At 40.6% G+C, this 23,052-nt stretch overlaps 2 protein-coding genes across 4 annotated transcripts in view; one reads left to right on the top strand and one right to left on the bottom strand.

The window, feature by feature from the left end:
- Window positions 1–23,052, bottom strand: part of LOC119652610 (homeotic protein proboscipedia) — a 161,229-nt gene that overhangs the window by 3,495 nt on the left and 134,682 nt on the right. Inside the window, exons 4-7 of one of the 3 annotated variants that reach the window (XM_038056845.1) lie at window positions 14,830–14,987; window positions 14,379–14,499; window positions 14,077–14,208; window positions 13,211–13,377 (exon numbers count right to left, since the gene is read on the bottom strand). In XM_038056845.1, the coding sequence (XP_037912773.1) occupies window positions 13,211–13,377; window positions 14,077–14,208; window positions 14,379–14,499; window positions 14,830–14,987 (578 nt within the window). The remainder of the gene's footprint in view (window positions 1–13,210; window positions 13,378–14,076; window positions 14,209–14,378; window positions 14,500–14,829; window positions 14,988–23,052) is intronic. The other 2 variants (XM_038056847.1, XM_038056846.1) reach the window with 2 other exon arrangements.
- Window positions 4,042–5,638, top strand: LOC119652612 (aldo-keto reductase family 1 member B1-like). The gene is made up of 6 exons (XM_038056849.1): window positions 4,042–4,116; window positions 4,316–4,483; window positions 4,541–4,713; window positions 4,783–4,927; window positions 5,038–5,235; window positions 5,355–5,638. Exons 1-6 carry the CDS (start codon window positions 4,045–4,047, stop codon window positions 5,532–5,534), a joined length of 936 nt encoding a protein of 311 aa, XP_037912777.1. The 5' UTR covers window positions 4,042–4,044; the 3' UTR covers window positions 5,535–5,638.

Below are 23,052 nucleotides of genomic sequence, written 5' to 3'. Positions count from 1 at the left end.
ATTTTAATGATGAGGGGCATGGGGCATGGGGCATGCCTCAGCCAGACTCCAGAGGAAAACGGATTCTGGAAACGGCGGGGAGAACCAGGTTCCTAGTTTTAAACACTGGATCCACGGCCACGTTTCGGCGCCTAGGCTGTGAAGGAAGCATCCCTGATATCAGTTTTTCGTCGGAATCTCTGGCATCCGGGTCCAGATGCTGAGTGGTTAGAGCACAAGGTTGTTCTACGGAAGGTCGCGGTTCAAATCTCACTGGTGGCAAATCTCCTTCGATGCCAGCCATGTCGCAAGGGTGAACGTCAGGAAGTTCTTCGAAGCTCTTGGAGCAGGCAGAGCCGCGCTGAAGAGCGCCCCGGAGGGTGGTAGCGTCACAGCTGACACCGTCATAAATTCAGTGATAAACCTGATAACGACGGCGTATGAGGCTTCCATGCCCCGGAGGGGCCCCAGCCGCAACAAGCCTTTTATGTACTGCTAAACGGCAGAGATTGCCAATCTACGGAGGGAGTGCCATAAGCTCCGCCGTTTGGAACAACATTTATATGCCAACAAGGAGGCATGCGTCAAAAAGCCACAGTATATATCAGCAAAAAGGAGACTCCGCAGGACGACAAATAGAAGCAAAGCTCGCGGCTGGCAGAACCTGTACGATTTGATATCAATAGCGTGGAAAGCGTCGAGGATTGTCCCATTTTCAAAATGAGAGAGCTCGAAGAAGCGATTCTTCCCATGAAAAACAAGAAGGCTCAGGTCCTAATGGCATCGCCACGGAAGTTTACAAACTGGTGATCTGTCAACAGCCAGATTTGCTGCTTGAGGCGTTTAACGCTTGCTTGAAGGAGAGGCATTTTTCCTAGTCACCTTCCAGTGATTTGCCAGACTCGCGCTGATCAGCAAGGTAAAAGAGACCTGGTTTACATACCGACCGTTGTGTATGCTTGACACCGCCGGGAAAGTACTCGCTGAAAGGATCCGCGTTGCCGGGGACTTATCCTCAAGGCAGTTCGGGTTCAGAACAGGGAGATCCACAGTGGATGCTATTATGGAGATCGTATATGCTGTTTATCGAACCGACGCACACAGGCGCCGATTCGACGGATAGTGATCCACATAACGCTTGATATCAGGAATGCCTTCAATTCCGTAAGATGGACAAATATGCTAGGCACATTAGAAAACTCATTCTCTCATTCTTTTCGATGGTGATATTGCCACCATATAGTGAGAAGAATCCTCCGAAGAATTTTTGGCTCCCTACAGGAGGATGGACAATAACGACATTACGACGAAATCTCTGAGCGATATCATAGCCGTCTGATTGTGGATAAAATCTGGCTCAATAGGTTGCGGTGGTCGGGTCACTTAATCTGTATGGATGAGGATGATTCGAGAAGTCTATAAGGCCAATATCTATGGCAGAAAAAGAAGACAATGCAGATCCTACCTGAGAGGGAACGATGTCGTAGGCCAGGACGCCAGACAAATTTTAGGGCTATGGAATTGGTGAACCTCGGCGCAAAACCAGGATGTCTTTAGTTCCTTATGAAGACAGGTCTGGACCGGATACCGGTTGTTGCACTGTTGATGATGATGATTTTGATAAAGGACGTATTTCTTTTGAGTATCCCAATTTTGTTCTCAAGCAAAGAAACAAAGGTTTGTACAAAATCTTTAAAGAAATGTATAATATACAGAATCTGTTTCTACTGCATGAAGATCCTCCAGAAATCTTTTTCAGAAATGCTTTTCAGCTTCTCTGGCTATTTTTTATTAATGGCCTCAACATCTTTAAACCTTTCCCCTTTCATGATCCATGGCTCTGGAAATAGATCTAGTAAATTGGGAGGTTGACGGACGACTGTCATCGTACTGAGGAGGAATGAACAGGGATGTTGTCATGGGGCAGCACCCTCTTGCTTGCCCGCATCTCTGGCCTCCTCCTTCGCACAGCTTTACGGAAATGTCGCAAGATTCCAACGTAACGCTAACGATTGACTTTCTCGCACAAGGCTTATTCAATCAAAGAAAATTATGAGCATGACCCTGGCGTCGAATGCAATCGCGATCAATCTCACCAAATCTTTCATTTCCATCACGAACAAAACCACGAAATCGCCAAGCACGAAATTTTTTTTTATTAGCTCTCGTATACTTAATCAGTTAGCATCTTATATTGTAAAGCAACATATTTACAATAATGAATGTTAAATTTACCTCAAAAAGGATATATTTTTCGTATTCGATCTACAGCTGTCGTGTAGGATTGTTTTTTTGAAATTAAATTATTTAGACTCTGGATAACAGTTGAAGAATCTCTTGTGTGCTCATGTTCTCCAAATTAAACGAAACTTCAAGCGATATCCATTAGACATTCCGGGCCCAAGCGAAAGTAAATGGTAGAACTGCAGAAAATATTCGATTCCCCTATGCGGAATTGTACTTCCCTATTTTAATAATCCTCTCATAAACAATATCGGATGTTGCCTTGGATTAATGACAAATAACAGATAAGACACTGACTGTAAAGTGACAGTTGAAACTGAGACATGTGACAATAATAACCTGTTCCCCAAGCACGAAGTCTTTCGATATAGCGGAGTTTTGAATTAGAGCTGGTATAGGAGAGCGGAGGACATGAAGGAGTTCAATAGACTGTGACACCTTTTCTCGTATTTATGTTAATGAGCAGAGCAGCGATCAATTTATATAACCAAGAAGCGTCATTTCTGCCAACAATGGCACAGAACTGGATGCCGCTCCAGACATTAACAGCGCTTTCGCTGCTTTATCTAAAATCTGGAAATGCAATTATCTAAACACCATGAACAAGTTGAAACTGTTCTGTGGTGGTGTTCTTTCTGTACTGCTATCACTCGAAGGCTCCAAGCCTTCGTCAACACTTGGTCGACCTGATACTATTTTAAACAAAGTTGGTATGCGCAAAGGGCTGGCATCCGTACGCGATGTGATCGAAGGGCGAAAATAGCGGAGGATAAGTCACATATTAAGGAAGGACAACAATTGCATTGCTGACCACACCATACAGTGCAATCCACTCTCCCAAGATGGTCGGCGAGTGGATCGCCCAAGAGCACTTGGAGCAGAACAGTTGTAATGCCTGAATGTGATTTGAGATGGCCAGAAAATTATCCTATGTGGCCGGAGACGACCAAGAAGAGGGAGCTATCCCCAAAAACTTCAAAAAAAGGCAAAATTGACCATGATGACGAGCAAAGAAAAACAGCTATATTCGCTGAAATGCTTCGCATGGCTTCTACAGCTCCGCCAGAAGATCTGCTTCTATCGTTTTGAAATAGGTCTGGTTGCGCCCTGGAAGAAGGCTTCAATATGAAATACAATAATTGGAGGAGTATTTCCCTTCCTGTCGTCGAAAAAAATACTAATTCATCTATGTCAGGGATCTCTTGACAATTTAATCCATAACCATTAAACTAATGTCCATCCACCTTCTGCATTGATCACATTAACATTCCAAGGATATGCAGGATATATATTTTGACCAGGCAGGAGTGACTAACGTTTATCTGTAGTGTGCTCCATCGAGCATTTTTTTTAGAAAATTTGAAGTCTAAGATTCTGCTTGCACCATATTCCTGAATATTCTGGAGGTTGAAGACCAAGAGTCACAAACTTCAATTATTCAGATGACATTTGCTTGCTTTCAAGCAGAATTATGGGTCTTAGGCAAATAGCTGTTTCTGCTTATGAGCTGCAACAATATTTCTTCCGCTATTCTATAAAGGTCCACTATGGACAGAGCTATTGTTCCACATAAGAGCTTCAATCGTGACAGATAGCATGACATACACCCTGAACACCCATTTTTAAAATAAAATGTTTGTAATTATTCGAGTTCATATTCTCAGTTATCTCAGATAAGAAGTACTCTTAAGAGTACTCTGTTAACTGTTATGAAACCAATTGATAACTCGACAATGAGATGCTACAAACTCTGAAGAAACTCCACACAGTTCACTTAATTCGTTGTAACTGATAACATCGTCCACGCTTCCAACGCCGAAAATGAGTAAAGTTCCACAAATTAAGTTGAATAATGGCGAGCTAATGCCGGGGTTTGGATTGGGCACTTACAAGGTAAGTTTTGAGTTTATTTTGTAATCGTATAAACTAAATCTGATGAAAGGTCTAAATATTATAATACATAAAATTTGTTATTAAAAATTTTGAAAGTGAAGGGTGAAATAGGGCGCGGAGAGTAGCTCAGTCTTGTGCAAAAAAATAAATTTTTATCTCAACTCAGTGGCAGAATTATATACATCCCAAATTATTACAGAGCGTAGGAGGTGATGGCAGACAAGCTATCAAGGATGCAATTGATTTGGGCTACAGACAATTCGACACTGCGTTTTTCTACGAAAATGAAGATGAGGTAGGACAGGCTATTAAAGAAAAAATCGCTGAAGGTGTTATAAAACGTGAAGACGCATTTGTGGTTACAAAGGTACATATTAGTTAAATTCTATGTTTCCATTCGAAATATGAAATAATTTCTTTATAGTTGTGGAGCCATTTTCATGATCCTGATAAAGTGGAGCACGCTTGTCGCTTATCGCTAGGCAATCTTGGTCTAGACTACATCGATCTGTATTTAATGCATTGGCCGTATGGATACGAATATGAAGGTGACAAAATTATGTTTCCAACCAATGCTAATGGAGAAATTCGACTGAGGTATAGAAATCAATCAAATAATTATTCTTCCGTACATAACTGATGCTTTAATCGTAATTCTTACACCAGCAATGTCGACTACCTTGACACGTGGAAGGCTATGGAAAATCTGGTGTCACTCGGGCTCGTTAAAAGCATTGGAGTTTCGAATTTCAATGAAAAACAAATCGATCGTTTGCTGAGTGCAGCAAAAATTAAACCAGTCTGTAACCAGGTAGGTTATTATAATTCTGCTTCTGTGCTTCCCCAAGTTAAGAGGGATGCAAATTTAGATCCAACATATTAATCAAAGCAAATTTTACAAAATATTACTCTTCTCAAAAGATTGAATACCATCCTGGACTACAGCAAACTCAATTGGTACAACATTGCGTCAATAAGGGCATTGCGGTTACAGGATATTCACCATTGGGCTGTCCCGACCCTTCAAGGGATGTGCCTAATTTTATAACCAACGCAAATGTGAAAGCCATTGGCGCAAAGTATAACAAAAGTTCCGCGCAGGTCATTTTACGATATTTGGTAAGGTCCACAAAGATACATTTTTTGACTTATCTTACTGTTTGCTATACGCGATATCTACATAAACTATTTCGTAGCAGTTGAGTAAAGGAAAGGCTTTTTCAATGAAATTTTTGTAGGTGGAAAGCAATGTGGTACCAATACCCAAATCTTCAAAAAAGCATCGGCTTCTGGAAAATATCTCAATATTCGACTTTCAGTTGGATGAAGAGGACCACAAAGCTCTGGCTGCACTTAATATAAACCAGCGAGTATTCCCGATGAGCCACGCAAGCAAGAGCCAATATTATCCTTTTTAAATGGTAAAGGTTAGTTTGCGCAGTTGTATATCACTAACTGAAAAGGAACTGAATGAAAGAGAGAAATCATGGAATTTTGTTTTATTAAACACAATTTCTTTAATAAAGTTATTCCATACGAATAAAGTTTTTCAATGCAGATAAATCAAAGAACGAATCCTTAATTTCGGAGATAAAATCAGATCACATTTTCTATTAAAAATCTAGGGATGCTTTCTATGCTTTCTATGTAGGGATACTTTCTATAAATATAGGGATGTTTTCTTCTTCTAGTGGTGGCTTTTTGCTTCATAATATGACGCTTTGATAATAGCTATTAGTTTCTCCGGAATGCCCCTCCTGCGTAGAACATGCCACATAGACTCCCTGTTCACGCTTTTTAAACTTCCTCGACATCGATAAAAAGCAGGCGAAACGCACGGTTCCAAAATGTAGTAATTGCAAGCGCAGCGATAAGCAACTCTGCGGGGAGACAGTCCACCCTAGCGGCATCACTCCGTTTTGTCACGGCGGACACTACTCTGAACTTATTGGGGTTTCGCTCGGTATTAGAGTTTTAGTGCATCACGCCCGCTATGACTCGCTGCGGTCAACAGAGCCTTCAACCCCTGCCGATCGATCCGCTTCCATGATTCCGAAGTCAACCAAGTCTTAGGGGGTCCTTTCAGGTTGTGGCCGACTACCTGCGTTGTTGATTTTCGGAGACTCTGTTGATGCATAGCACTGTACAATCCTGATGCTTCTTAATATCGACCGTCAGAACAGGCTCCCAGGTCAAAAGAGCACGCATTGCAGTACCCGTCAGAAACAACCCGACACCGGATTCACATTTGATACCGCTTGACTTTCCAGAGTACAATAGGGAGCATTTTGAGGGTCCTTGATAGCGTTGTCGAGAAGCGTGCGGATATTTCAGAAAGCAATCATAGTCCGTTGTTCATCGCCAAAGGTCGTTGCCGTAAGGTCAGTTCCTATTCAAGACATTACTGACTTTTCGGTAGCAGTAAAGCTTCATAATTTGTAGGCTATTAACCCACAAATTTCTATCCCTTTTAGTCGTCTCTTGTGACAAGCGGGGGAAACTTTGAGTGTATTCTTAGGCCCCAACTCACTGGGCCAGTCACGATGTTGTCAAGTATCGTACCAACGCAGGACATAAACCAGCCTAACAATGAGGCAAACGCCTTGGTTTGGAAGTGCCGCTTAAATCCTTAGGTAATAAGAGACTTCATAACAAAATGTGTAACGACAAAATTGGTCCCAGTAATGCCACAAAGAACCCCGGATATTTTAGTGATGTCATAAACTGTGTCATTTCTAGGTAGACTGTTTATTTCAAAAGAAAGCAAAAGAGGAACAAATACACCAAAACGACGAAAAAAAGGTTATCCAGACACCAAGGATTCCTTTGTAGTCAAAGTGCATACTAACAAAAGCACCCGTTTGGTGGATTTAATATAAGCCACCACTACCTAGGTAATGAAATACATTGTAGCGACGAGGTCTGGGAGAAATATCGGATTCGCTGTCACCTGCATGAAAAGCAGGATAGAGTGACGAAATGAAAACTTCGAACATTGAGAGAGAATAAGGTAAATATGTGCTCCTCGAAGCAGATTTACACAATCATCAATAGGGAGAAACAATTATGATATGAACAAACCTCGAAGTGACACGGTTGCGATACGGATATGGAAAACAGAATGGGGAGGCCAAGTATTGAGAAAAAGGATTCCGCAGAGCCATTTTTTTAAATCTATATATCTATTTTATATCTCTCGTTCAAGGACTCGGGGCTAAAGTTTTCACGTTTGGTAAATTCCAGAATAGGAATGAAGAAAATAAGAAAACAAAGCTCTGAAAAGCAGCTTGATTGAGTCCAACGGAAAGATAGTTTGGGGTTAGAAAATAAGAGACCTATAGGAAAAAAACATCATTAACATGCTTGCTTTCCAGTTAGAGTGTAAGTTGGTTTCCTTGCACCTACTTCTCGCAACTCCACTCACAAGCTAGATCTTACCCATTAATTTCGACAAGCCTAAAACGTTTGAGACCGTTTCGTATCAAATAGAGTGAGGGCAAAACAAAATAACCGCGCTTGACAAAACCCCAAACAACTTATCCCTTCTGACTAATCCCACCTAAACGCTCGCTGTAGTGGTACTTGAATCACATCTCCTCTCTAAAGATGTCTAAAGAGATGGAGAATACAAAGAAAACCTTTTGCTTCTTAATAGCTAAAGAACAATCTCTATCCTCTGTCTCTCCCAGGCCCCTTCTAGTGGACCATCAAATTAATCCTCAAAGAACACTGTAATACTATAATACTGTAATACAATACTATCTTCGTATAGGTTGGTTAACCAAACTGGTTACATAATTGGACACACCCTTTTAATTATTTCTCAGGATCAATCGATGGGCACGTACATTGACCTACCTTTCCAATATAAGGAAAGTTGTCGCTTGACAATGGGCATTTTTTCATCAGCTGAATAGTATCCCACACTTCCTCTCGCGCTACTTCAAGCTTACCCTTCGCTTTCAAGATGAATGGTAAGCCTAACTCAAATTTCAACATCAGCTATTCTATTCATATACCACTCCTACTGGAACCTAACAATTCTTCACCTTTTCCTTAGCCCTTCTCCTGCTCTTCACAGGGGGCACCAACCCAACCCAACCTTTCAACCACAACCCAAACAAAATCCTCCAATATACCAGCGGCTCAATGTTTACATCTCGATGAGGGGTATGATCCACGGACAAGTTTTATCGTATACTTATATGTCAACTGGAAATTAGCATCATTCCTCAAAAATGTCAAACGATTCTCTTTCGCGGGAATAGAAAGAGAATCACAAGTAATTAAAATTACTTGTATATATATTATAATATTTAAATTTATTAAATTATTTAAACATATTTATTTTTCCTAATATTAGTCCGCAGACTCAACTGCCCGCTTCCCTACTGAATCTCTACTAGTTAGTTTAGTTAACTGGGGGAACCGCAGCTCCGAGCACTCAGGCCATTATTAGGCCCATTGTACTATCCCCGTAAGTTGCCTATTCAATGGCTTCCCGCCTACGTTGTTCGCAGGCTTTAGCGAATCTGAGAACATTCTCAAGAGGCAGAGAGTGTGCAGATTCTTCATTGAAGAAAACCTTGACAAGGTGTCTTCGTCTGAGATCTGAGGATGCCGGGCAGCTGCATAAAAAGTGCAGGGATGTCTCCTCCTCCTCCTCGCATTGGCTGCACACAGCCGAAACCACTACCCCAATCTTTTCCATATGGTAGTTTTAGGGGCAGTGTCCCGTCAAAAGCCCTACTAGGGTTTTCATGTCCCATTTCTTAAGGGACAATAAAAATTCCGCTCTAGTGGCCCTAGGCTCCTTCACAAGGATTTTCGCTCGCCGACAAGAGTCCAAATTTCTCCACTCGGTTGCGTGAATTCTTGCAATTTCACCCTTCAGAGTAGACTTGACAGTAGATGGTCGGATTCCAAGAGCTAGTTCTGGCCCCACCATAGTGGATCCAGACCCTCGGCGAGCCAGTCTATCAGCCTCCTCATTACCGGCGATGTTAGAGTGCCCCGGCATCCACATCAGGAATGTTTCATTCAGTCGGCCAAGTTTCAGCAGCACCTGATGACAACTCCACACCAACTGGCTTGATATGTTGTTGCCATTTAGCGCTGATAATGCCGCCCGGCTGTCGGAACAGATTCGAATGGTGCGACCCCTCCATTTTTGTCGCAGACATTCTTCTGCTGCCAATGAAATGGCATATATCTCCGCCTGGAATATGGTCGTCATTTTTCCGAGGGGTTGGGCCAGTTCTATAATCGGATTCTCCGAGAACCCACCTGCACCCAATCCATCCTCCGTGACTGACCCGTCGGTGAAGATTATTGGGTCTGTAATCTGAAAAGACTCAAGGCCACTTATCGACCATTCTTCTCTTCGGTGATTACGACAGTGTATGTCTTTTCAAAGACGAATCTGGAAACCATATGATCGGTCGGCATCAGGGCTACCGGATGTTTTTCAAGAAATTTCTAGATAGACCCATGCCCGTTGGATTGGCCGCCTTTCCACGCCCCAATGGTACCGAGCGTATATGCGTCATTGGCCGCTTTCCGTTTCACCTCCAAGTGAATGGGGGATAAATTTAGGATAGCTTCAAGTGCCGCAGTCGACGTAGTACTCATTGCTCCAGTAATACTTAGGCAACCAAGTCTCTGAATCTGTGTTAGCAGCTTCCTGTTGTTAGCAAAGTTCAGTCTTGGCCACCAGATGATGCATGCATACATCAAAATGGGTTTTATTATGGATGTATACATCCAATATATCCGTTTAGGTGAAAGTCCCCAGGTCTTACCTATCGCATTCCTACAGCACCAGAGCAATCTGCAGGATTTCTGATATTGTTCCTGGATATGATGCTTCCACGTTAACTTGGAGTCGAAATGTACTCCTAAGTACTTGACTGTTTGTTCCAGCTGGATTTCCGCCCCTGCTAAGGTGGGTAGCGTATAGCTGCCCCCCCTGACATTCCTAGTGAACATAACTAGTCCAGTCTTCCTAGCGTTCACCATGAGTCCATTGCCGAGGCACCAGCTGTGGACTACATGCAGAGTTGCATTCATGCGGTCACATACTGTGTCCGCAAACTTGCCGGTAATTATTAGGGCTAGGCCGTCCGCAAATGCTTGCGCGAAGACTTTTTTGTCCTCCAAGAGCTACAGCAGGGTATCCATCACCAAGAGCCATAACAGTGGAGAGAGAACCCCTCACTGTGGGCAGCCCCTGACACATCCTGCTTCAATAGACTTCTGGCCGACCGATATGTGGATTTTTCTCCACTCTAGCATGTGAAGGATCCAATTGATTAGCAGCGGTTCGATTCCATGCTGTCTTGCCGCATCACAAATTGCCGCGAATGAGGCATAATTGAAGGCACCTTCGATGTCCATGAATGCGCCTAAGGCGTATTCTTTTTCGGACATCGCCTTTCCAATTTTTGCCGTAAGTTCATGGAGTGCTGTCTCCGTGGATTTGCCTTTCTGGTGGGCGTGTTGCCTATGGTGAAGTGGCCATTTAGGAATGTGTGTTTCCCTTATGAACCGATCTACTAGTCTTTCTAGTCCTTTTAGTAGAAAGGACGTTAGGCTGATCGGTCGAAAGATTTTTGCATCTGTGTAGGTGGGTTTTCCTGGTTTGGGAATGAACAACACCTTCACATCCCGCCATTTAATTGAAATATAAGCGTGTGCTAGGCATGCACGGTATATATTCCGAATGTGTAGACCCAGGGCATCTATTCCTTCTATTACTAGCGTAGGGAGGATGCCATCCGGACCTGCAAACTTGTATCTATGGAACGATTTAAATGCCCATTTCACTCGCTCCAGTGATACTACTTTGCATGCCAGATTCCAGTCTCTCGGTTGAGGGCTGTATGCACCTGTTGGCCCCGAGATTAGATTTTGGATGCTGCCTGGGAAGTGTACTTCAAGCAAATGATTTGCCGTTTCTTCATCGCTTTCTGTGTACTTCCCATTCTGTAAACGTAAATAACTCAGTTTCTGGCTACGTTCTTTGACCAGAATCCGCTTCAGCTTTGAGGTTGCCTCAAGAAAGTTAGTCTCTTCGCAAAAGCGTCTCCAAGATGATCGTTTAGCCGATCTTATGCTCTTCTTTAGAGCCTTCTGTGCCTCTTTATAGCGATTCCAGCTAGTTCCTGATTCACCCTTCAGAGCACAATTAAAGAGCATCCTTATTGTTCTCCTCTGTTTTGCCAAATTCGAGTTCCACCATGGTGTTTTACCCTTCTTTGGCATCTTGAGTGGACAGCTTTCTTCGAAAGCTTCTCTCATGCTAGTTGTGATCATTTGGGTTGTCTTCTCAATTCCAGTAATGGATTTGATGCGCTTCCCAGGGATCGTGACTCGGGCGCTCAATTCTGTTTGATACATTACCCAATCTGTCTTCCTCGGATTCCGAAATAGAGTGGGTGGAGGTGGATCCATGTCCATAACAAAATCAATGCGTCTGTGATCCGAGAGTGTGATATCGTTAGATACTCTCCACTCTCCGATCAGAGCCGCTATATCAGGAGATGCCACTGTGATGTCGATGACCTCTCGCCTGACCACGTTGAAGAAAGTGGGTTCATTACCCACATTTAGGATCTGCAAATCGATTCCTACTAGATACTCCAGTAGTCTCGATCCTCTTGCATTGATGTTCGAACTTCCCCAGCATATGTGGTGAGCGTTGACATCACATCCTACTATTACCCCCATGCCTCTACTTTTGGCATATTGGATAGCTCTGATGAACGTTCCACTGGGAACGTCTTCTGCGTCGCGGGGGAAATATGCAGAGCACCATAGTATCTCTTTATCTCCCTGTTGACTTTTTATGGTTAGCTTAGCCGATGTGGTGTCGCCATCACATAGGTCGTTAACCAGGTTAGCCGGGATGTCTTTCGAGACTACCGATCGCTTCCATTGGCATACAATAGGTCAGCATGTTGGAAGTAGCTGTCAAAATTTGTTTTTCGATGTCATGGCCACCGCGATTCGCACTTGCGTGCTCCCGACACGCAAGTTGCAACCTAATAAGGAAGGCATTTAGCCTTGTAAACGGTGCCATTAAATCGTTGTATCCCTTTCTTCACTTCAACCAACTTAAACTAGAGAAAATACGAATTTTCTGATTCAAGTAGGAAATTAGATCAATGATCATTTTTGGGCTCATCTTCTAGTTGATGACGACATTTGGAGAGATTCTGCCTCATTGAGTCGGCATATTTAGAAACGACGATGGTACGAAGCACATAAACAACCCTTTTCAAAATTTTCAAAACCCCGCACATTGATACCATTATTAGCAGACATACGGTGAAATTCCAGGAAAGCTGCCAGTCGCACGTCAAATCTCTAGTTGCCGAGTGCCTGGTCATTCACATCAACATTGGCAAAAAGGCAGTTGGTCTTCACACTGGCCGCTATTACATTCCTTATACGTCCCTTCACCCAAATAAAACAGCCAAGGCATTTCTAATCAGCTTCCCTTCCCATTCCAAATCCTGACCCCTCAATCTCTCTGCCTACTGGAGATTGTTTATAATCTTTCCTTCAAGTGTAACCGGTATCCGATTTTCGCCTACCTTAGTAAGGATTTCCAAACACCCTGGTTTTGCGCCGAGGTCCACCAATTCAATATCCCTAAAAAGTGTCTTGCGTCGTGGCCTACGTCATCGTTCCATCTCAGACAGGGTCTGCCTCATCTTCTTAGATAGATATTCCGCTATTCCGATTCCGTTATAGAATTTCCGGGCGGTATTATCCTCACCCATTCGGATTAAATGACCCACCCACTGCAACCTATTGATCCGGATTTTATCCACAACCAAACGTCCATCCTCATGTATGTAGGGGGCAAAAAATTGTTCTTATTCTATTGAATGCAGCCAAAAGTTCGCAATTTTTCTTGCTGAGAACCCAAGCTTCCCATGAATAAATGAAGAATGGCAAAACCATTGTCTTGTGCAGTGACAGGCTTATCCCTATGGTGTGACAAATATAAAACATATCTATGTTTTGGACATAGATCATTTTTGGGCATTCATTTATTTCAAAAATATATTTCATTCTAGATACTTACATGATTTTCATCCTTTTTCTTCACTTTGGCCGGACTTTCTTCATCGTCTTCGATACTAACACTGGACGCTACACTGGAATCAGCACTAATCACATTTGATCCTGAAACGCTACTGCTGCCAGGATTATTTGTTGAAATACCAGATTCTAATGTAGAATTAGGCGTAGCTAAAAAAGAAATATACATTTAGTTATTACTCGATTATTCGGTGTTCATTACAATACATGAGAAAAACGAATACCCTTTTCTCTGATATGTATTACCTTAAATAACCACTATCCATTGAATTTCTGAATTGACAATAAGTTAATTACGGATTTTTTTTAAGTGAAAGATCTTTTCTTGCTCGTAACTATTGCATATTTATAAAATCTTCGTTTTTCCAATACAAAAAATCTTTATTTTGAAATTTTTAGACAGGACAAGTTTTCCTTGAAGACGAACCAAATAATAAAGATCTAGTGAGTGTAATTACGCGATGTTTCCAGCGATTAATTATTTGAACTAATAACAAAAAAAACTCGTTTTTTTCTTTTTCGCTGGTGTAGATATTTATTCTTGCAAGTACCGATATTTCGGAAACCACTTGCACTGATGAAGACAGTCTCTATCTGTTTCCTAACTCATCTGCATAATATCAAAGTACATTTACATTATATCAAAAATCTTGAGGACCTTATGTAGAGCTCTGCATTAATTTGGAACAATTGCCGTTTCGATACGATAGACTTGTGATATTTCGAATTTATCCGCGCACTAATAACATCAACAACATCAGAGAAATCCGCAATTATTTAATTGCCACCCCTATTCTTATTGGGCATTAAATTAACATTTACAAGATTATATCTTCTATTAATACTTACAATTCCCTGTACTTTGATTATTATTTGTTGCACTAGGGGTATTGTTATTATGACCTCTAGAATTTGACGTTGAATCCGGAATATCATCAGACGGCAATTCGCATCCTTGACATGATTTCTTCGATTTTGAGTCTACAAAAAAAAATTTAATTTCTCATAAAAATATCTGAAAACCACCAATGTAGCGCACAGTGATTTGTGGTATTACCACCAACAAAATGAATGGTTTATTTACAAAATGTAAGTGCAAAATGAATTTTTTCATTAGTTTTGAAAACTTTAACTTCACATATTCGACTTACTACTGTCAGATTGATTGTCATCATCACCTTTTAAACTATCCTTCCCATCGCCGTCCTCATCATTTTTCGATAATGTCTGCCGTTTATGTTTCATTCGGCGATTTTGGAACCATACTTTTACCTGAAATTATAGGCAGGGTCTGATTAAAACCGACAAGGGGAAAATTGGAACAGGATTATAATATAATATAACTTATAATATGATATTTCAAAAAGGCAGAGTCTATTCATAAAATCTTGATTAATATATCCTGAGTTCCATAAAAATCTTCCTCTTTATTGTATCGTGGCATATTTTACCAAACTGAAACTATTCTTTAAATTCCACATAAAAGATATATTCTTAAAGCACAATTGCGGAAACTCAAGAAAGAATCGACTAAATTAAAATACGAGGAAATAACTAGAATGGCAAACCCGGAAAAAAATATTCAATTCCATTCTCAATTACCTGTCTCTCCGTTAAGTCTAAGCTGGCTGCAATTTCGATCCTTCGCGGGCGACATAAATATTTATTGAAATGAAATTCCTTTTCTAGCTCCAGCAATTGGGTATTTGTGTATGCCGTTCGTAAGCGCCGGGGCAGACCGTTTTCTGGAACAAATTCAGCTGCAATTGAAAATATGTCGTACGTAAATTGAAATACTAGAAAAAGGAATTGGATATGAGCTGAGCTACAAGATGAAGGATAAAGATAGGGCCGCTGCATAAATAAACTGTAAATAGTTCTTCCCATTGCAGATTGGAATGAAATATTTCAATTAAAAGAAAGGTTGGCACAAGAAGAAACTACAGCTTTTGCAGAACTCAAGGAATTAAGTCTAGCAGCGAATAAGATGGGGATGGGTACCTATAAAAACTGACACAAATGGAAGCCTTGTTTTAAATTTTGCATGTAACTGTTATCAAATGTATGATACATAAGTTAATAATAGAATATTTTAAGAGTGAAAACGCTTCTGGCATATTTTATTCAGTGGAACTATGGATACATTCAAGTCTGCTAGCACTAAACATTTTGACAATAGACTTTCGAGAGTTGGGGTAATCCTTACGTTAAAGTATATCTTCTTTTATCTAACTGCGCCATGAAATTACATTCATGGCGTCCTTTACAATGAGCTCAACAACGAATACCTCAATTCCAAAATAAACTGCAGTGTCATTCACCATGTGGCTATCTATGATTCGGAATGTGAGGCAATCCCTAAATACAGTAAACGTCACCTAGGGGTTATGGAGACGAAGATGTCACGCTGGGTCAGTGGCATAGCTCGTAATGAGGACATTTGTGATCGACAACAGGTTGTATCCATCATGGAAAAGTTGTGAAAAAGCTTTTCGATGTCAGGGTCAAGTAATCTGCGCTGACAATAACGCATGGATTTATACGGTGGATGGTCATTTCAGAACTTCTCGACTCCACCTGGACCAAACTTACAACTAATAAAAATAACTGGCAATGGTTTTTGTCTGCAATGGGTACAGTGAAAAGAAAGACAGATGTGAAAAGAGGCAGAGAGTGGGCAAAAATAAAAAACTGTGAAATGCTTTACGACGGTTGGACGTGCCAAAGATACAGAATGTGGTATGCCCTTAATTCTGAATACTGATAATGGGACATCAATATGATAAAGTAGATTGATTCAAAAAAGTACTCTGAAGAAGACCTTACTGTAAGAAAAAGTGTTGAAAAAAGATAGAAATGTTTCTAAGAAAATATCGATTGCAGTTATTTCCGTAGATTAGATCTTGATACGAAGTTATCATTTTAATTTAAGTCTTTCCTTTTTTTATGAGGATTCTATTATATGTGAGGATCATTGTCACCAACCATACATATCCCTCCAGCATGGATGCTTTCAGCAATGCCATGTTCACTGCCCATTGTTGTAGAAAGAATCAAGGCAGGTTTTTCATGTCATCTAGAATTTGAAGATGCTGGTAAGACCACCATTTTGGCATATCTTCAAACTAAATGTCATTATTATAAAGACTTCGACTCCTATCTATCCTTCGATGAGGCGGGTTGTCCAATGCGTGGTTTATATAAAACTAATGAGGACAGTCTGAGTTTTGGATTCGAGGGGTAATTATAAGTTCAAAGTTTATGCTAAGACTATGAAAAATTTATTCATTATTTTACTTGTCACAAATATTTTATTTGATTGCATCTCTTACTTCTGGTAAGTCATGATCAGTGGCCCAACAGCCGATATCCGGTCAAGCGCTGCTTTACTAAGGAACTCCAGTTATTTCGGGATTGCGCCGATGTCCATCAATTCAATATTCCTAAAAGCTGTCGACGCAAGCGCTTCATCGGAGGCCAGGTCTGGCACGTCTTCTTTTTCTCCCCTTATAGGCTCTTGCAGACCGAATTACGTGACGTGCCCAGCGCAACCTATTCAGCCGAATTTTATCATAGTATCGTGGCCGTGGTATCGCTGATAAATTTCGTCGTTGTATAGACTACTTCAGGTTAATACTTATCAAGTTAGAATGAATTTATCACTTCTACTAACTTTTTTAGCTACGAGATCTATCTATAGTTCAATCTGAGTTAATATATATACTTTAGTCACCTCCAAATGCAAAAGGAGTCGTAAGTATTGCAAAGAAAAGGGCCAGCATAACGTCTCGGAAATCAAAATGGTCCAGACCGTCATCAATGCAAAATAAGATTGTGGACCAGATTAGCATTCTCCAAACCTTTCTCTCGAAAAAAGTGAGTTTTACTACAATTTAACATTGGAGCCTAAATGGCATTAGCTAGCATAAAGTGGCATTACACGCATTCCTTGCCAACACACATGGCGCGATGGTTGAGGAGGTAGAACATCAGCCTCTCAATTTCGTTGCTCTGATGCATGTCTGGATGGATGTCTGTGTTCTTCTTATGTTTATCTTATGCCTCATGCACACAGTTAAGTGTGATGATAATGGAAGTCAAGCACAATGTCAGTAACAAATGGAAAGTAAAAAGTAACAACAAAGCGACTGTATGGATGTCCTATACTCCACTAAGAAGTGAACACAGATTCAGATTCTAATAGCGAAAGCCAGGCGATTTCACTAAGGGCTAGATGCAAGCCGCATCCATATGTATAATTGAATCATAATTTCTACTCTCTGCCTCTGATATGACCCTTACGAAGCAGATTGTAAGTTTTAACAGCCACTAAGAAAACATACTATTGAATGTTAGTCACTATAGATGCCTTTCCCAAATCTGTTTGGCAATCTCCCGCGAAATCAAATGAGGCTATCGAAATTTTATATCACTTTCAGAATCAGTTATGGTGTTTGGAAATCTGCAGAGAATCACATACGATAGAGGTACCATATTTGCTTCAAGGGCTTTCAAGGAGGGAAAGCGAGTAAACAAAAATTAAACATATTTTGAGAAGGGAGTTCCAAATTCTATGATCGTGTTAAAGAAATGCACCATGTTAGCATCCGTCTTCTCACCAAATTAATAATACTTAATCCAGTGGGACAATATCAACTAGCAACGCTAATTGCCTAAACGAAACCATGACTCGAAGCACGTGGAAATCGGCATTCAAATTAATATTTGGAATCCAAGCAACCCGAAGTAGGACTTCAAACTTCAACCAAGAATTGATATATTGATATATTATATCATGAAAAGGTTAGGAAAGCATGAGGGGGCAGTAGTGTCCACGACTTTGCGGCAGGTGCTTCGTCTTTGCCAGAAACAAGCTGAAAAGGGAAAGCATCTTCTAATACTTAATATTTCCCCCTTTTCTTCCAAATTTAACACTCCTTATTTTCACAATATACATCCTTCTCCTAATTTTCCTGCTCCGTTTATTCACATCATCCATTTAAAATTTTAGAAGAAAAGTCAACCATTTCATTTTATTTAACAAAACCTACCAACCACCAAAACCACCAAAACCTTTCCCTAAAATTCTAAAACTCATTTATATATTTATATATAAATGGTCAATTTGTATGTTCCAATATGATGACCGGTCAAAAGGGAACATTGACCTTGCATTTAAACTTGACCGGTTCATATATTTTGCAATACAGGCCTAGCGATTGGTCTGGTTGAGGCGAATGGAATTGCATTTTTCTCCATAGAAACTAGCGGAACCGAGACCGGCTAATCGATTGACAATGGAACGGTTGGATCTGCAGTCAATTAGAAGCCGCGGTGCAGGCAACATGATTTCAGAGTGAAGTGAAAAGTTGTATTGAGTTGCAGTCAAAAAGAAGTGATAGTGAAGTAATTTGTTGAATAACAATAATTGGAGACCCATTGGCCGGGGAAATTCACCCCCAAGTCTTTAGTCCCATTAGAAGTCTGATAGGCACACTTCTTCTCATAGGGAGGATTGAATTGATAGGAGTTTGGTCGGCATGGGAGTTTCGGACGGGTGTACACGAATAAGTGCAATAAATGGGCAATAGTCGAACATTTTTAAACGGTAACCTCAAATTGACGCTTTGTATGAGATTTTCTGATGTTTTTTGCTGCGGCTGCACGACTGACCGATAGACGCAATAAAAGTCGTAAAATGGCACAATGTAAAGTTGATTTGGGATATCAGGTCATATTTAACGGTGAAATGAAGGGTGCAAGAAGGGAAAAAAAGAGAAGCGAGGGAATTTTCATGGAAGTTTTGAGGCGGAAAGACAGACTGATTTATTGAAATGAAATAAAATTTATTGACCTGAAAGAGTGCCGCAACAATACAAAAGAAGAATTTTCCCATAAGTACAATTTCTTTGTAAAGAAAGTGTTTATCACAGAAGTATTGGTAGAACCGTTTTGGTCCTTGATAAATTTCGTTGAAAGTCGATTCATTTCTCTATTCATGTGAACTCCCCTGAAGAGCTCTCGATGGAAGGAGTCTGTATCTTATATTTCTTGTGGTTTGATCAATATTTTCTAATTTCTTATTTTTTTATATCTTGTTTTTTATGTTTTTTTTTGTTTTGTTTCATTTATATTCTCTTAGTTCTTTTAGTTTTTTTTTTATATTTCCTTATCTTTTCTATTTCATTCCTTTTTACTTTGAATTCATATCGTTTTTTTGTCATTAATGAATTACGCATGGAAATGAATTTCAACTAATTTTCTTTTTATTCGATGACCTCCTTTTCTCCTAGTCCTCTCCAGACCCGCAAAACTCTTACAGAAAAAGACACCACTGAAAATCATGGCCAGAGGATGTCAAGGTTCGTTGGGAGCCTCAAAGGCCTCACTCCACCATACATCTGAGCAAGGACCGAGGAGGTGATTCTGATCGCGGTACTCGGGTCCGGAGTTTCATGACTCCAGATGGGCGGCCGAATGGTCTTTTTCATTTTTTCCAGGTTTAACTCGCATGTTGTTTATTTGGATAGGTGTGCGCGAATCCCCGTGATTAGTTTATTTTCCAGGATCTGGTGCGGACCCATGCAAAGGAAGAGATACGCAAATTTTGTGTGATGACGCGTGAGGGATCGAAGTGCTTGGAGGACTCTCCCCACATTCCCGAGCTTGACGTGCAAGCACATGTCGATGGAGCGCTTCGGTGGAGCTTCAATGTTTGCGGGCGGACCTTCGCGGTCAATTTCGCTATCTTTTTAGGTTTTTGGGTTAGCTCTCCCCTCTTAAGAACGGCTGTCCATATAGCATAAACTAGAATCATCTATAAATGTTGCCCCGGAAAAATACAGTGCAGGATTACAAAATGTGCTCAATAAAGGAACCCATTAAACTAAAAGTAGATGGTAGTTGGATATGTTGGCTCTCCAAAAGACTAGATTAATTTATTTTATGATAGGTATCTGCAAGGACGCGAGCCTGTGGATGCAGATATGAATGAAAAAAGTATAAACGATCAAAAATGAGAGAACAGGTTAATTTTAAATCACATGACGAATTGCAGAGTAAGCTGGCGCGTTTTGTAATCTTATTTAATAGACTGATATGTGTTGTGTTAGGTTAAAATGGGTAAATTTTTCTGGATTAACTATATACTCATAAATTTCGAAAATACCATACCACCAACGTCAACAACGCCTCGGATATGGACTGATCTCACGGATACGACTTTTAGTTATTGATAACGACTTATGATTGGTTTCTGGAATTTGCGCGTGCTCCTCTACAACGATATGGAGGGCCCTAGAATGATGATGATGGAACCCTAAGGAGTAGGTTTTGGGGACTGTAATAACATTGATGAAAAGTATGTGGATTTCTACAACTTTCAGCACTTCATCGAAGCAGCACATTGGTGAACAGTTGTTCGAAAAGGACGTAAACGTGGCAGCGGATCGATGGACATAAGGATCTAAAGCTCTGTTGATGGACGCGAGCGAGGGAAAGCGTGACGTACTCGAGTTTCCTTATTGTGAAAAAGTATGAAAAGTGGAACGTAGTGTACGCTAGCCGTGACAAAAGGAATTCCACTATTATGTAAGCGGGAAAAGCAGAAGCTACCGCAAATAGCAACGCATTAGCTATTGTATGCCGCATTAGAAAAAAGCTTGTCGGTGATCGTAAGCCTTTTGATAGCCATGTGAAGGATGTTAACAGTGAGCAGCCGAAGAGGAGAAAAAGGCACTTCACCACGATTGGATAACATCCGGCGAAGATCTGCCTTTTGAGGACAATATGACAAGTCATCGTAATATCTTTGCCATCAGCGTATATAAGCAAAGTAAAACTCTCCTTTCTGCATTGTAAACCCATTGGAAACATCTTGTTTTCGGTATCTTTTCTTCTCATTATCCTTGATGAGTGAAGGGGTTCAATAGACTATGTCATTTTTCCTCACACACCTCGACTATGCTGGTGACATCTGGTTGCTCTCTCGCCGTGTCGTAGACCTTAACTAAATGGTTTTGAATTTGGAGGCGGCAAGTAGTGTCAGAATGAAAACAAACGCCAACAAAACCAAAGGTTCTAAATCTGACTCTTCGTATTTGTATTAATGGACAGAATTAATTTCATCAGTCCAAGTCTGCATCATAACATGGAGGTTCTCTGATCTAAGACAAATACAAATGATGAATTTCTTCGGTGTATGGACTAGAGACTCGTGGGCGTCCTGATTTGAAAGCGGAAGAAGCAGTGGGTAGGTCGCACATGAAGGAATAATGACAACTGTGTTGCGGGTTATGCCATACAATGGAACTCAATCTGGCCGACAAATGAGATGCTCTGAAACAGTCGAGGAAGGGTACAAGCTTTTCGGAAACTCGTGAAGGCATCTGAATCCCCTTTCCAAGAGCGGACAGTAACTGCACCAATTTAAGGTTTACACCTTCCGTATATTCCGCCAACAAAAAACGATTTTTCAGGCTTTCACCGGATTTGTTCACTTTAAATGTCCCGCTTTTGCGCTATGTCTCAATTGATTAAAATCAAACCATAAACATGGTTGTTTTGAATAAGCTTTTTCATTTCATTGTTCATATCAGTAGTGATGCTAATTTCGTGTGATTGAAATCAAGCCATTGACTCAATTAAGGTAGTTCTGGATTTTGTTAATTACAAAAGTTGATGGATACTTGGCTAAGGTTCATAGTCGTTTGCTTCGGATGATTCAATTTGGAATTAGCAAATTGAAGACACAAAGATACTTTGAACACTTTGGGAACTTTGCTAAACTAAACATCGAATAAAAGCAGCATAGAAAAGTTAACTGAAATCCTTTACACTTGCACAATCAGGGTGGTTCCTATTATCACCCAGCACAATGGGCTTAACTAGACTCTAGTGAGACTACATTGTAATCGATCAACCAGCTGCCTTTCAGGGAACCATAATCGAAAGTTTCAAAGTCGAGTTTAGTCTTCTGTATTATTTCAGATTTGCTTCACTTACAAAGACGAGTATTCCTTTTCGGGCCCATTAGTAGTTGACCACATTACCATTGTCCATTAACAATATGGTCATTCCAAGGAAATGCTCACCTGAGCGCAATGAGCCTATTCATTTCCTACGTTCGCACCTTTGCCAACAATGAAGACGAAAACCACAAGTTATTCCAATTCGACCTCGTGTTGAACAAGACAATATCATTTTCCAATTAATCTTGGTCTCTTGTTCGATTGAATAGCAAATGAAATTTTTCACCGAGCAAACTCAGCTAATTCCGGCTACGAAATGGGTTGCAAGGAGATTTGGGCACAGTTCAAAGTTGAGCCCCGTGCAACATAAAAGCCAATCCCATTTTTCAATACAAATAAAAACTATTTCAGAAGTAGTTCAACCGTGAATGAATACCTCCACAAAGAGCTTGATCTGGCTGTAACGCTTGATCAATAGACGAACCAAGCATGAGCTTTGTATTAAAATCTGACATTTTCTTCGATGAAAAATGATCGTTTTGCCTTTGCTTCTCATCGACTTTTGGTCTTGAATGGCTACGGTCATATAGAAGCATTCTGCGGTCCATTTCGAAACTTTATAGTCTTCAACCGGGAACGCTCAAAGACGGTGAAATGTTTTTCTGTGAGCTTCAGACAAACCAAGTCTTCAAGATAATTAATAATGGTCATCTAAGACGGCCTTGACTAATTCTATCACTTTTTAGAGGTCAGATTTGGATCACCGAAATATATTTGTGAATATTAACAGTTGACGAAAATTTATACATAGAAGTCGTCGTAGTCAAAAGGAGCAATTTAAATTTTTTCAAAGAAA

The sequence above is a fragment of the Hermetia illucens genome, chromosome 3 (assembly GCF_905115235.1).
Source record: "Hermetia illucens chromosome 3, iHerIll2.2.curated.20191125, whole genome shotgun sequence".
Taxonomy (NCBI): Eukaryota; Metazoa; Arthropoda; class Insecta; order Diptera; family Stratiomyidae; genus Hermetia; species Hermetia illucens.
Note: the sequence above shows the minus strand (reverse complement) of the source record. Positions and strands in the feature narration are given on the sequence as shown.